Source organism: Acipenser ruthenus, chromosome 19, assembly GCF_902713425.1.
Source record: "Acipenser ruthenus chromosome 19, fAciRut3.2 maternal haplotype, whole genome shotgun sequence".
NCBI classification, from domain to species: domain Eukaryota; kingdom Metazoa; phylum Chordata; class Actinopteri; order Acipenseriformes; family Acipenseridae; genus Acipenser; species Acipenser ruthenus.
In genome coordinates, this window is record NC_081207.1 from 27,640,462 (window position 1) to 27,654,533 (window position 14,072).

General features: G+C 42.6%; 2 protein-coding genes across 2 annotated transcripts in view; one reads left to right on the top strand and one right to left on the bottom strand.

The window, feature by feature from the left end:
- The window catches only part of LOC117424615 (vacuolar protein sorting-associated protein 35), a 198,878-nt gene that overhangs the window by 118,716 nt on the left and 66,090 nt on the right, over window positions 1-14,072 (top strand). The window lies entirely within an intron of this gene.
- Window positions 161-11,976, bottom strand: gpt2 (glutamic pyruvate transaminase (alanine aminotransferase) 2). The gene is made up of 11 exons (XM_034041410.3): window positions 11,458-11,976; window positions 10,088-10,177; window positions 8,840-8,948; window positions 7,708-7,841; window positions 7,241-7,484; window positions 6,707-6,786; window positions 5,940-6,076; window positions 2,713-2,887; window positions 2,165-2,320; window positions 910-1,022; window positions 161-330 (listed from the first exon to the last, which is right to left on the bottom strand). Exons 1-11 carry the CDS (start codon window positions 11,779-11,781, stop codon window positions 219-221), a joined length of 1,674 nt encoding a protein of 557 aa, XP_033897301.3. The 5' UTR covers window positions 11,782-11,976; the 3' UTR covers window positions 161-218.

Genomic DNA, 14,072 nt, shown 5'->3' on the forward strand with positions numbered 1-14,072 from the left:
CTATGAAACAGTTGTTAATAGTGAAACAATTGTTTTGGACTTCTGAAATTTCTAAGTAGATATTACACGTTTCTAAAAGCTATGACGTCAGCAAATGTCTCAGCAGTAAGGGCAAACAACACTACTGACTGATTCCCCCCCCCCCAACCCCCAACCCCCAACCCCCATTTTCAAGCCAAATATTCCACAGTAAACCAAGCATCTTCGCTTCTTAACATTCATCTTGACATGGCATCCAGTGCAGCATATCTCTGTAGAAACTTAACGTGGAAGTCTTTGACTTTCTCTAGGAGCAATTTCAGCTTCTCAGAAGATGGAAGAATGGTCATTCTGGAGAAACAAAACACATTTATTTCATGTGTACATTAAAAAAAATAAAAACTACAACCGTTTAAATTATATTTATCTTGACTCAGAATCCATCAACAACCATTACTAGAAACATATTTCACTTAAGCCAGGTCTTCAAAAATATACTTTCCTCCACTGTGCCACTGTGCCACCTTTAAAGGGGCAGCAGTGTGGAGTAGTGGTTAGGGCTCTGGACTCTTGACCGGAGGGTCGTGGGTTCAATCCCAGGTGGGGGACACTGCTGCTGTACCCAAGGTACTTTACCTAGATTGCTCCAGTAAAAACCCAACTATATAAATGGGTAATTGTATGTAAAAAATAATGTGATATCTTGTAACAATTGTAAGGTCACCCTGGAGAAGTGTGTCTGCTAAGAAATAAATAATAATAATAGACCATCCTCATGGCTTAATTACAACCAACAGTGTGACCCCTTTAAAGGAGTCCCAACCACTGCATTCGAATCAATTGTTTTACCTACTGTTAGCTTTATTTTAAATCCTTAGTTAGCACTCGTTCAGATGAGTAAAGAATATACGAAACAAAATGTTTCATTACCTGAAGTGGTAGGTTCCTTCCTTTTGCCCAAATCCACTGCCTGGCACAACACATATTCCAGTCTCCTCAAGCAATCTCAGACAGTACAGCATGTCTGGTGCCATGCCCAATACCTAAAAGACAAAGCAAGGGTTTTACTGTGCATCACCAGAAAGTATCTGGTATTGTGTAATAAACATCCATGGACTTTTCCATTGATGTGTCATTACTAGCAGTTCTGAATGTCCATATATACATTGCTCCCTCGCTATAAGGCTCTCGGTTATAACGCTCCTCGGATATAATGCTCCTACAGCATGTCCCCCAATTTCCTATACCAGTGATTCATGCAATATTTCTACAGTAAATACAGTACCGGTGTTGTTCAAACTGTAAACAACTTCTCAGTCTAACTTCTGTTTCTGTCACTCCCTTTTGATACAGTATCTGAACTGAAGAAAAGCTGCACTGGCACTTTATAACACATACATCTCATTCAACATTTATTTTATAACTAAATAAATATTAGGCCTATTATTACGTGGTTATCTTTCCTAATGTATTTACTTTTTTGCTGCGAGAGGAGTTGCAGCTTTCTCTGGGAGACGAGACGCTTCAGCTTCGCTTCAGCCCCGCTCCGGCAGCCGAACCTGGGGCGAGCCCATTCCCTCTTCCCCTCGCCCGACCCGCTCTCCTTCTCGCACTTGGTTTGCTTGTCTGTCGCTTCGAACTGAACTCCCGACCACTGTTTAGCCAAGCTATTTATAGTTTAAAAACTGCTAATTAAAATGATCCACGAGTGGGAATGTTACCATTTTTTTTTTTTTTTGTAAAAAATATAGTGTTGGTTACATGGTGCTTTTTGCATAGTTAATTCATGGAAAGTTACATTTTTGCTTCACTATATGTGCATTATAGAGAGGGAGTTATTTTGTATTTTAGTCAGATGTGTGTTATGTGTCCTGCGGCACCTCCCACCCCCTCCCCCATTTATAACGCTCTTCGGTTATAACGCTCATATCGTGTGTACCCCCGAGACCCATGTTATAGAGAGGGAGCACTGTGTGTGTGTATATATATATATATATATATATATATATATATATATATATATATATATATATATATATATAGTCATAAATGCACTAAAGATATTTATATGCACCCTTAGATGCTTCATAACCTAATTTATTATTTATTTAACAGGTGGTGTTTAGATCAATTTAATATATGACCACCGTCCTGATTATCCCGCTGTAAAGGGCTGTACACAAACCTTGGCCTCTTCGATTGCTTTGGGAGGAATGAAGATCCTGGGGAAGGCATACATTGCCCCCTGCACGGGGTTACAACGGATTCCAGGGACTGTGTTCAGAATCTCCTCTGTGAGCTTAGCCCTCTCAGCCAGGTTACTCAATATCGATTTCTTTTCCTACAGATCACGAGAAGAAGCAGGACAGTAAATACATAGGACAGCATTGCACTTACTGGGATGCAAACTACAATGGCCACCTCGTGTAAAATGTGTCTTAGATGAACAGTTCATACCAGTTGGAAAACCCAAGAAAGGACTCTGTTTGGTTCTTTTAAAACAGATTTCACCATATTTATGAATGTTTTATTTGCTCCTTAGCATCGGTTCAGAAAACCAACATCAGACATCACAAGCCTGTCTGAAATATCACAGAAACCTCCAACACTGGCCAAGACAAGCTTGTTTTCATTCAATCAATGCACCACATGCTAAAGGGTCATTATTAAGGTCATTCTGTAATTATTTTGACCAATGAAAGGCATTCCATGTTTGACATTCCCATCACTGACCTTGGTGAACTGCTCACACGACTGCTCTCCAGTCCGCGGGGGGTTAACCACGACATCCATAGCCACCTGTCCCGACACTGGAGGGCAGAGACGGACCGACAACAGCTTCATCATCTGAGCTCTCACCTCCGGCTCCAGGTTGATCACCTCCATGTAACCACCTCTGTAGCCACACCTAGGGTGCAGGCACCACCATGGATTGGAACACAGGACTTCATTAGCAAGAGGGATCTGTTTCCACAGCCCAACAGGGCCATGCTCAGGTTCATGCTCGGATGCATTCTTGCTGAGCACTGTGCTTTTAATTAATTTTCACAATCATTTTCGACCAGCAGTATCCCAAAACGAGAGTTACGTGCAACACTGATGGGCCAGAAACTCGATACCCATCTGTGGCAAAGTGCCCCGCCCCTGTGTGCATTTGTGTGTTCTGTGTTGTATATATGCGTGCTGTGCCATCCTCGTGCCTAAATATAATTATACACTTTAAACACACGTGAAACACAGACCCGTTTATATCCCGTGTACCAATCTATACACCAACATTAACATACGCACGCATATATACAACACAGAACACACAAATGCACACAGGGGCGGGGCACTTTGCCACATATACCCCCCCTTGTGCGCAGCACACATGGCCTCAACGGCCACCTCCCCCCTTAAATACCCAGCAGTCCAGGCCAAAGTCTCGGGCTGGGAAGGGAGGCTTTAGTGGGCCCATGGCTGGACATGCTGTCAGCTCCCCTGCCGGTAGTGGCACGGCTGACAGCATGCTGGTCCCGTCCTGCAGCGAAAAAGCTGCGGGGGCAGGTGGTCCCCCGACCTCCCCCTTCTTCATAGCCGGCAGCTCCCTCCTGTGGGGCTCCGGCCACAAGAACTCCTGCAGCGAAACTGCTGCTGGGGAAAGTGGTCTCCAGACCTCATCCCCCTTCTTCGTGGCCGGCAGCTCCCCTTTCTGGGGCTCCGGCCACCGTACTCCCTGCGGAGGTACGGGCAGCAGAGGCAGCTCCAGCTCCTCTGCTCCAGGCGGTGGCGGAGGCAGAGGCAGCTCCAGCTCCTCTGCTCCTGGCGGTGGTGGAGGCAGAGGTAGCTCCAGCTCCTCTGCTCCTGGCGGTGGTGGAGGCAGAGGCAGCTCCAGCTCCTCTGCTCCTTGCGGTGGTGGTGGCGGAGGCAGAGGCAGCTCCTGCTCCTCTGCTCCTTGCGGTGGTGGTGGCGGAGGCAGAGGCAGCTCCTGCTCCTCTGCTCCTTGCGGTGGTGGTGGCGGAGGCAGAGGCAGCTCCTGCTCCTCTGCTCCTTGCGGTGGTGGTGGCGGAGGCAGAGGCAGCTCCTGCTCCTCTGCTCCTGGAGGTGGTGGAGGCAGAGGCAGCTCCTGCTCCTCTGCTCCTGGAGGTGGTGGAGGTAGAGGCAGCTCCAGCTCCTCTGCTCCTGGCGGTGCTGGCTCCCTCTGCTGTGGCGGCTGGGCATGTGCACGCCGTGCTGCCTTCAGCAGCATAGCGAGAGGCTGCTGGGGGACACCAGCATCCTGCCCTTCTCCCCCCCAAAAATTTTCAGGGGGTTGAGCCTGTAACTCCTCCCTTTCTGGCTCTTGGGGCTGAACCAGCAGGCATTTTCCCTCTGCTGGTGGCTTGGGTCCCAGGGCTGTGGAAGCCCCGACTTGCCTCCCTTTGGGCTGTGGACGCCCCGACTCCTCCCTGTTGGGCTGTGGACGCCCCGACTCCTCCCTGTTGGGCTGTGGACGCCCCGACTCCTCCCTGTTGGGCTGTGGACGCCCCGACTCCTCCCTGTTGGGCTGTGGACGTTCGGGCTCCCCCCACTCAGGCGTAGGACGTTCGGGCTCCTCCCACTCAGGCGTAGGACGTTCGGGCTCCTCCCACTCAGGCGTAGGACGTTCGGGCTCCTCCCACTCAGGCGTAGGACGTTCGGGCTCCTCCCACTCAGGCGTAGGACGTTCGGGCTCCTCCCACTCAGGCGTAGGACGTTCGGGCTCCTCCCACTCAGGCGTAGGACGTTCGGGCTCCTCCCACTCAGGCGTAGGACATTCGGGCTCCTCCCACTCAGGCGTAGGACATTCGGGCTCCTTCCGCTTGGGCTCCTCCCATTTGGGCTGTGGATGCTCAGGCTCCTCCCATTTGGGCTGTGGAGGCAAAACCAGCAGGCATTCACCCTCTGCTGGTGGAGATGGGGACAGCAGGTACTCACCCTCTGCTGGTGGAGATGGGGACAGCAGGTACTCCTCTGCTGGTGGTCCTGCTACCTGGGCTGCTGTTCCATTTATGGTTGCCTCCAGGTAGTTGAGGACAAACTCCACACCCTCCTCCAAGGTGTTTGGGGTGTGTTCCTCCTGATAGGCCTCCCATCTCTCACTGTCCATCATCCACAGGGCCCGGACGATTATGGGCAGAGACTGGGCCTCCAGCCCAGCATTCTCTAGGAACCAGCCCCGCAGTTTGATGGCGTCTTCTGCCATTGACCTTTTTTTTTTTTTTTTTTTTTTTTTTTTTTCCCAGACCCCTCCTGGTCTGACGCTTGGAGGCGCGGCTATCCCACGATGACACCACGTGTCACAAAGACGGCCAGAGTGGGTGGCGTCAGACCAGAAGCAGGAAGGAATACAGAGAGACTTGGAGTTTGGTATAAGCTGGGCGCGTGATCGCGCTCAGCATTTAATAAACAGAAAATAAAAGGTTTGAAACACAAAAACACGGGACACGGCACTATACGCCAAAATAAAGAGACAAACAAAACAGACTAAACAGTGAACAGACAAACGGACAAACACGGTGAGCAGATAACACTAATTACTTTACTTTACACTTTCTTTTCTCCTTCTCTCTCTCCCGTTCTCCACTCACCGAACACCAACCACGACTGAGTGAAACTGTGCATCTATATATACTGTTGTGCTGGGATTCAATTACTAATTAATTACTCACTTGAATCCCAGCACGTGAATTCATTACGTGCAACCCCGTGCCACACATTATACACATTTTATCTGCACGTGAAGTGATGTGCCATCCTCGTGCCTAAATATAATTATACACTTTAAACACACGTGAAACACAGACCCGTTTATATCCCGTGTACCAATCTATACACCAACATTAACATACGCACGCATATATACAACACAGAACACACAAATGCACACAGGGGCGGGGCACTTTGCCACACCATCCTGAAATGGTTATTACACATCTTAAGGCACAGCATATACTCACTCTCCTGTGTATCCTTTAGAAGTTGAGTGGAAGGAGGCCAACTCCACATTGTTGAAGTATTCCGGCCCCATCTCACACAGGACCTTCTTGAAAGAATGAAACTTACAGTCTGGAGAATAGACGTTGTCTTGATAAACCTGACAGATACCAGGGGAATCAATTAGAAGCATACTGAGTATATGTCCCAGCATAGTAATTCCACACGATATACTAGACACCACTTTTAGTTTAAATGTGGTAATGTGTTTCTCTTTTTTTTTTTTTTTTTTAAATGATATCTTATTTATTTATTTTTATAATGTAGTCATCGCCCATGGTTTTTACCCTGGTTTTCTCCCCAATTTGGAATGCCCAATTATTATTTTTATCCCGGTTCACTGCTGCAACTCCCTCCCCCCCCCCCCCCCCCTTGACGACTCGGGAAACGTAGGCTGAAACACGCGTCCTCCGAAACGTGTTCCTGCCAATCCGTTATTTTTCACACTGTGGATCCACAGAAAAGCCACCAGACCTACAGTGCCGGAGGACAATATAGATCTGATGGCTCCACTGCAGACCCACAGGCGCCTTATCGGCCACAGGGGTCGCTGGTGCGCAGTGACCCGTGGATTCCCCTGCTGACCTAAGCCCTCCCTACCCGGGTGGCGATTGGCAAATTGTGCGCCGCCCCCTAGGAACCCCCGGTCACGGTCGGCAGTGACATAGCCTGGATTTGAACCTGTGATCTCCAGGCTACAGGGCGCATATGAGATTTTATTTTAATTTACCTCGTCAGACAGAAGAAAAAGGTTCTCCTTGTAAGCAAAGTGAATGACCTCTTCAATGCACTTCCTGCTTTGAACCTGACCTGAACAATTCAAATATGCTTATTAGGTTCACCTTATGAAATACTGAAAACATTTGTTTTGGTTTCACACTAAAGTGGCTAAAGTTGTGTTTACTCAGACCTGTTCTATATGAACCCTAGTCTCATTTAGTCCACCTTATTTTCATCCACCCCCCACCCCCCACCCCATGTCAGGCATTTACTATGGAGTGGACAACGTGCCTAGAGTGGTACATATGGACCCCCACTCCCATCTCCAAGGCAGTTTACCCCCTGACATTCCCCAGCAGCAAACAAGTATTTATATTTTTAAGCTCATTTATTTTTCTGCAACAAAAAAAAAAAAAGATTCTCAGAGCCTCATTACTGACTATTAAATAGCCCTCCTTATTTAGGCAAATCCAACTTTTATTTATTTTCTACTCAAAATTCAGACCCCCCCCCCCTTGTCCATTGTGTTTGTTCAGATACACACCAGTTGGATTTCCTGGGTTTATGATGCACAGCACTCTGGGATTGCAGTATTTCCTGGCTGTGCTCAAGGCCCTGTGCAGCTCATTGACATCCATAGCCCAGCAGTTGTCCTCATCCAGGTAATAGTTAACCTGGACTGCGTCCAGTTCGGATATGGCTGCAGAGTAGAGGGGGTACTGGGGGATAGGAATCATCACGCCTGTGCGAGACAACCCTTCTCCTGCCACCAGCAGCTTCAGAATAGTCTGCAGCAACACAACAACAAAAACGACTAAAACAGAATACAATACTAGCTATAAGCCCAGGTTTCATTCAAACCTCATTAGAAATATAGATCTCTGAAGTTATATAAATACAGTCAGATTCAATATCTAATATCTACCAGGAACCCTTACTTAAAGCAAAGGGGAACACCATGGTAAAGCAAGTCTCATCACTGTAATGAAACAGCACAAAGATTGCACCTACAGAAATGCCATCACTAGCTCCCGAGGTGAGGTAGATATTATTTGGATCAGCCGGGACGCCCCCATCTCTCTGCTCCATGTACATGGCAACATCCTCTCGGATACAGTCCAGGCCCTGACTAGCACTGTATGAACCTGCAACAAAACATCAAAGATGATCAACCTGTTCTGGGGAAAACCTGCCTTATTTATTTATTTATTTATTTATTGTAACACAGAATTGGTTTTGTCTGGATTCACAAACTCCGATTAGCACTAATCATGGACTACTGAAGTAAAAGACAAAAGCAACATGCAATAAATGTTGATATTGATTAAAATATTTCATGGTCTATAACCCAGACTCTCTCACCTGAATCCAATAAATTACTGTTGAACCAAATTGAGCTATTGAGACAAACCTGAAACCAACCTGTTTATAAAGTCATCTAGCAGATAGGATGAATCCAAAGGAGTTTGTCATAACTAAAGAAGCAGTGAATGTGTATCACTGTTCACGATCAAGACTTTTCTTTACTAGCAGAGGTCACGCTAGCTTTTCTGTTCACGCGTTCCTGAAACGCACATGCCCAAAATTTTAACACAAAGGCTAAGAAACACCAAAGATGTGCATTTTGGTACATTTTTATATTTAAACTCTATGGCATGCAGTAGTTTAAAAAAAATATCTGTCTGTGTATAGATATACATATAAATACAGACACACTTTTTTCTTTGTTATATATACTAACAGTAGACCGTTCGCATGACAACGAGACAGGATTTTAAGCACTGTTTATTGCCTTCATCTACGTGTGTTTTAATATTTTTCTGCATTCCAATAACAGCAACAGCATCGCCGAAGATTCTTGAAAAACTGTACAACCGTGCATATATGTTTTTTGTTTTTTGTTTGTTTTTTTGCCCAGCAGCTCTTTCAGCAGCTTTCACACAAATATTTTTCCGTCCAATGGATTTGTTTTGCATCTAGGACACAAAATTTTGCATTAACGCGACCTCTGTTACTAGCCTTGGATGCTTGCACCACAATACAGGTGTAAACATGAAAAGGGAGGTCACCATGACCTACATCCACAGCATGTAGTAGAACACCATCTCCTTGCAAATGCACAGGAAAGGTACTGAACACATACCCAAGCTGTTCCCTCCACAGCCTTGCAGAATCCGACGGGCTCTTGCTTTAGCGTCTTCTGGGAAAACAGGACTGTCCAGCAGCTCTGGGCATGTGCAAAGAGCCACTACCTGAACACAAAGAGGAATATGATGAGGATTTCATTCAAAGAGTGATTTCTCAACAACTGAACGTTGGGAAGCACAGCTAAATTGAAAAAGAAAAATGTTATTATCTGAGATTTTTATTTTCAATACAAAGAGGCCATACACACAGTAGTTTTCCTATTTTCTAGCTACTGGTGGTTTCAGTCATGCTTTCAGGAAACTAAATACCACTGATATGCTTACACCATGTGCTATGCAGCTGACGCTAACCACCAGTGACATTGGCACGGCCACAGAAACCAGACAGCTTTCCAAACAGATAGCTTTCCAAACAGTCCAGAAAGTACAGGTATAGGCAGCACTGTAGCTTTGCTGCAGCTGGGCTTTGTAGAACAAATAGAAGAGTTCAAGTGAGTTCACACTGCAAGCTACAGTAGACTCCATTCACGCAAACAGCTTCTGCAGAGAATGGAGGGTTGTTCATGTTAAAAGATACTGTTTCATTCCTCACTCGGAACCATTTAAAGAGGAGCTATCAAAAACACAAGCCAAGTTTCAAGAAACCGTTGGGGCAACCTTGCCCAGCACAAAGCAAAATAAGCGATGGGGGTCAAGGTTGGGGCCAAAACTAACCTGATCCAGCCTAGGCATAGTGTGGAAAGCATTGCTTAAAATAACCTGCTACTGCTCTCTTGCCAGGCAATTCCACACAGTAACAAAATAATTCCTACAGTAATTCAGTGGGCAAGTAAAAAGAAAAAAGCACAGTTATGCTTTTGTTGTTGTAAAAGCTTTACCAATCTAACCCCTATGCTGAACCAGAAATATGACTATATATATATACTGCATATTACATTTATTAAACATATAGTAACACAAAACTGGATTTCATGAATATATTCAAAATTATACATTTGCTGTATTTAACTGGATATTTGAAATAAATATAAGCAAAACGTTTAGGAAAACATGTGCTAAGAGCAGCAGTTTTTGAAAAATATTGCCTATTCTTATAAATAAATAAACAAATGTATATTAGTAGAACAAGATGTATGATGTGGTTTCCAAAACAGCTGGAGATTCTTTTTAAGGATGCTGGTTTTGCAGCAGAACACACTGAACCAGGTCTATTCAAGATTAATCTCTCTAATCAGGGCTATTACCTGGCGGAGAAAGGTGATTGGCTGTTGCCCCATGGCATGAGCATCTCCAATGTTGGCCTTGATGACCTCTGAAAAAGGCTTCTTCATTCCCTGCAATGACAAGCAATAGTGAGAATAGCACAATATGAGGATTTTATTAAAGCTGTTAATCTATGTTTAATTGATATATATATATATATATATATATATATATATATATATATATATATATATATATATATATATAGATAGATAGATAGATAGATAGATAGATAGATAGATAGATAGATAGATAGATATATAACTACCCAACACATTTTCAATGAAAAAAGTGGACCTGATTTAGTATTTGAGATCTTTATATTTGACATAGATTCTTACATGCAATATTCAAGTAGTTTTTTTTTTTTACAATCCAACCAAGTAGTAAAAACAATGAAGCGTTTTTATTTCCTCTACTGTTTAAACCTTAACAACCTTACATTTTACTCTTCAGTTTCATGATCTAAACATTCAAATGATATATGCTTATCTGTGGATTCCCAATTCTTCCTATGCACGCTGGTGTGAAACTTAGCACAGAAAATAACAAGGGTGAGAAAGGTTTGATGAGTGACTGGGTAAGAATCTGTGTTTAGACACGGTAGCTTAATGGAAAGGATCAAAGACAATAAAAAAGAAAGTTTGTTTTTTCACATTGAAATGTTTGTACATGTTTGTTCTGTAGAGGGTGACTGGATCAGAATATCTTTTAGTAGTAAATGCATTTAAAATTAGATTCATTTCAATAAAAGTAACAAGAGAAGACAATGCATTCAAAACACAGATTGCACGTTAAAGGACAAATGAGTTATCAGATGCTGAACGACATTGTGAAATGTAACATTTTAAGCACTGTTAAATACCCTGTGAATTTGCGCATCGTGACCTATCTATCACTGCCACCCACAGTGACAAAGCCTGCACAGGTGTCGTTGCCAGCACAGCAAGACAACGCCTTTTAATCCACCAATCAGCACGGGGAGGTGTGCCTTCGTGGGGGTGGGGGTGGGGGTGTTGCAGGTCATGGTCTGATGCAACCAAGCACTAGCAGCAGACTGGTTTATGAATTTATTTATTTTCAGCTACATCCAGACACACGTTCTTCCTACCTTCTTAAGCGTTCACGCCACTCTAATCTAAAACAGATACCTGGAACACAGGGGGTTAAGAATGTATTCTGTAAGCTTTAAAAACAAAAGTCAAACTAAACAGTACTCTGTTTTTGTTATACAAGAAACACTAACAGACCTGCATTCATAAAATACCATACAACATTAATCACATGCATAAGATAAAAGTACAGGTCGCCGGTAACATTTAACCCTTTGAAAAAGCATGTCAAAACGAACCTGCAGCAATTCTCTTTCGATTTCCCCCGCTTTGATGACAATGGGTCCCCTCACTGCATACTCCACTGCCTTGACTTGGGGATTTAGGGTCTCCATGGTCAGCACTCGGGTCTTGTCATTTTCTTTGGTAAGCGTTGCTGGTGCTTCGGCTGTGCTCAGACGCTTTACTCCGGTAACTTTAACTTGAATGTGTCCAGATCGTTTCAATAGCATCACTGACAAAGACAGGCAGCGACTCGTTTTGAGACCGTTCATATTCAAACGACAGTGGTCGAAAACGCCAGTATTCAAAGATATTTTAGCGAGCGCTTGACAACGATGCATTTTTACCTATTATTTCGTAGTAAACGTTATTGGTAAATAATCGTAGATAAAGATATTTTAGACAACAACATATCCTATTATTGTCCGTTTCGCCGATGAAACTCTTCTGCCTATTTTTACCCGTTTTTGTTCAGCGCTAGGATGTATTTGTAACAGTCCCTGTTAACAGCGGTTTTGGGTATTCGAGTCATTTCAACATCTGAATCCGTAATAGCAAACGATGTCATCGGTTAGAGAACTACAACTCCCAGCGTGCACCACAAAATTCCGAAGGCTTCAGACACACCTCTCTGGGCTGGCAAGGGAGGAATGTCCGCTGACAGACAGATAGATTAACCACAGCTGTTAGAATGACCGCGTTGCATCATGGTACAGTAAATGCATACTAGTTGTAGTGCGAATATGGTGCACGACATAAGCATGATAAGCATGATAATATATATATATATATATATATATATATATATATATATATATATGGCCATTCTGGACACATTTTAATATCAAAGTATCATTTTTATAAGTGAAAGCAGAACGCATTTATATATACCAGGTAATAACTTCCTATTTACAATACATTTATATATATATATATCATGTTTGCTCCAACAACTGGTTGGCAAGATCTTCATGGCATACTTACAGGCGCCTTCGCTGTTTCCCTATAGCCAGGTATTTCCTAAAACTTGATTCCTTAAATACGTCATTCAAATAAATGAAATGAGCAAGGTTTTAGAAATGCCTAAAAAAGTTGTACATTACATTCATAATTTGCATGATGTGTGAACCTGGTTTACATTTGAATTAGGCTTCTCTGGTGTGCTTCAGGGCCCCCCTATTTTTGTTTATTTATTTATTTATTTATTCTAGATTAACACCTACTAAACACTTGGTAGTTTTTGTAATCTGCTTTTTGCTTACTCTGCAGTGTTGGAGAGCATTTTAATTGCATGCATGAGTACTTAGAGGAGTGGCTGTGTTTGCAAGAAGGGGCAGAACTCAGCTCTCCCTGAGGCTTTACATAATTACATAGTTGAGATTCAGGATTTCTTTTCAGCAATCTAGAAAGATGTCTTTTTTTAACAATTACAACAGTTGACTTATAAAAGATCTGAAGAGGGTTCAGACAAGAATAATTTCACTTAATATACAATTCCTCATAATAGTAACCAAAATCATTGTATTTGTTTGTCAGAGGTTTGCAAACATTCTGAGTTCTCGTTTCCTTCAAGTATCAAATTCCAGTTATATCTGGATTAAATAAATAAATAAATAAAACATCCTGTCAACATCCTTATAGAAAGCTGTGTTTTAAACTACCAGTAGATTAAATTATTACTGTTGTTATTTGTAAATTATTAAATGCCAAGCCACACAACATAATTTATTGAAATCTCGTGTCCTGTGTTTATTTTTGTATTTCTTTGTTTTTTAAGGAAAAGCAGTAATTGCATTGCATGAGTTATGTAACGGTTTATTTGTACATTTCAATACATTCTTTGTGTTTCTATCAACACGGGTCCCTCTAGTGGCTGATTTCGGATCAGAAAGTTTAGCGATGAGATTCGCAGCAATTGTAAATTGTTTTGTTTTTGAATTATATATTATTTTAACAGTTCTTAATATAGTAATTATTTCTAAAGTAGATTTTTTGTGTGAATATATCACCTGTAAACAAAAACAAAACTATAATACATTGTTGCTATTTAATTAAACAACATGTCACATGAATATGTTATCCCCTTCCCCCACCCACTCAAAAAACATTAATTGACCTTAACTTGGCCTCAAGTTTCTTAAGGGGCCAGTTGGATCAAATTGTGTTTTATTTGGCTGTTTATTTTGGACTGGTTCTATTAACTAGGTTTAACTAGATTTTCTTTCTGTAGCATGTTTTTTTCCTACACACTCCTACAATGTACAGATTTAATAATCTAGTTTTAATGGACGGAAAAGTCTCCACTGAATTATTGTAACACAACAAAAATAGAGCATAATTACTTACAGCTCCCTCCAGTTCCCAACAACATCATAAGCAATTCATTCCAGGACGTCAGACATGCAAAACAACTCTTTTGTTCCTTCATTTTAATTACAAAGGTCAGGAAACTGTGTGTGTATGGATGCAAAAATCTAAAGATGTAGCAGTTTATCTCAATTTGTCAAAGACGCTCACATACATGTATTTAATCTACCAATGACAATATTACATTGTCTGCTTATTCAGATTCTCTAGTGACAGAATATAGTGACTAATATATATATATATATATATATATATATATATATAT

What these genes read in the sequence shown, in the direction of transcription:
- gpt2 (XM_034041410.3), bottom strand. Translation starts at nt 11,781, where the DNA reads ATGCATCGTTGTCAAGCGCTCGCTAAAATATCTTTGAATACTGGCGTT. An exon ending in GAGCTAGTGATGGCATTTCT is followed by an intron (nt 7,485 to 7,707) that starts GTAGGTGCAATC and finishes GTGTTGCTGCAG; the next exon opens with ACTATTCTGAAGCTGCTGGT. An exon ending in CGTGTGAGCAGTTCACCAAG is followed by an intron (nt 2,321 to 2,712) that starts GTCAGTGATGGG and finishes CGTGATCTGTAG; the next exon opens with GAAAAGAAATCGATATTGAG.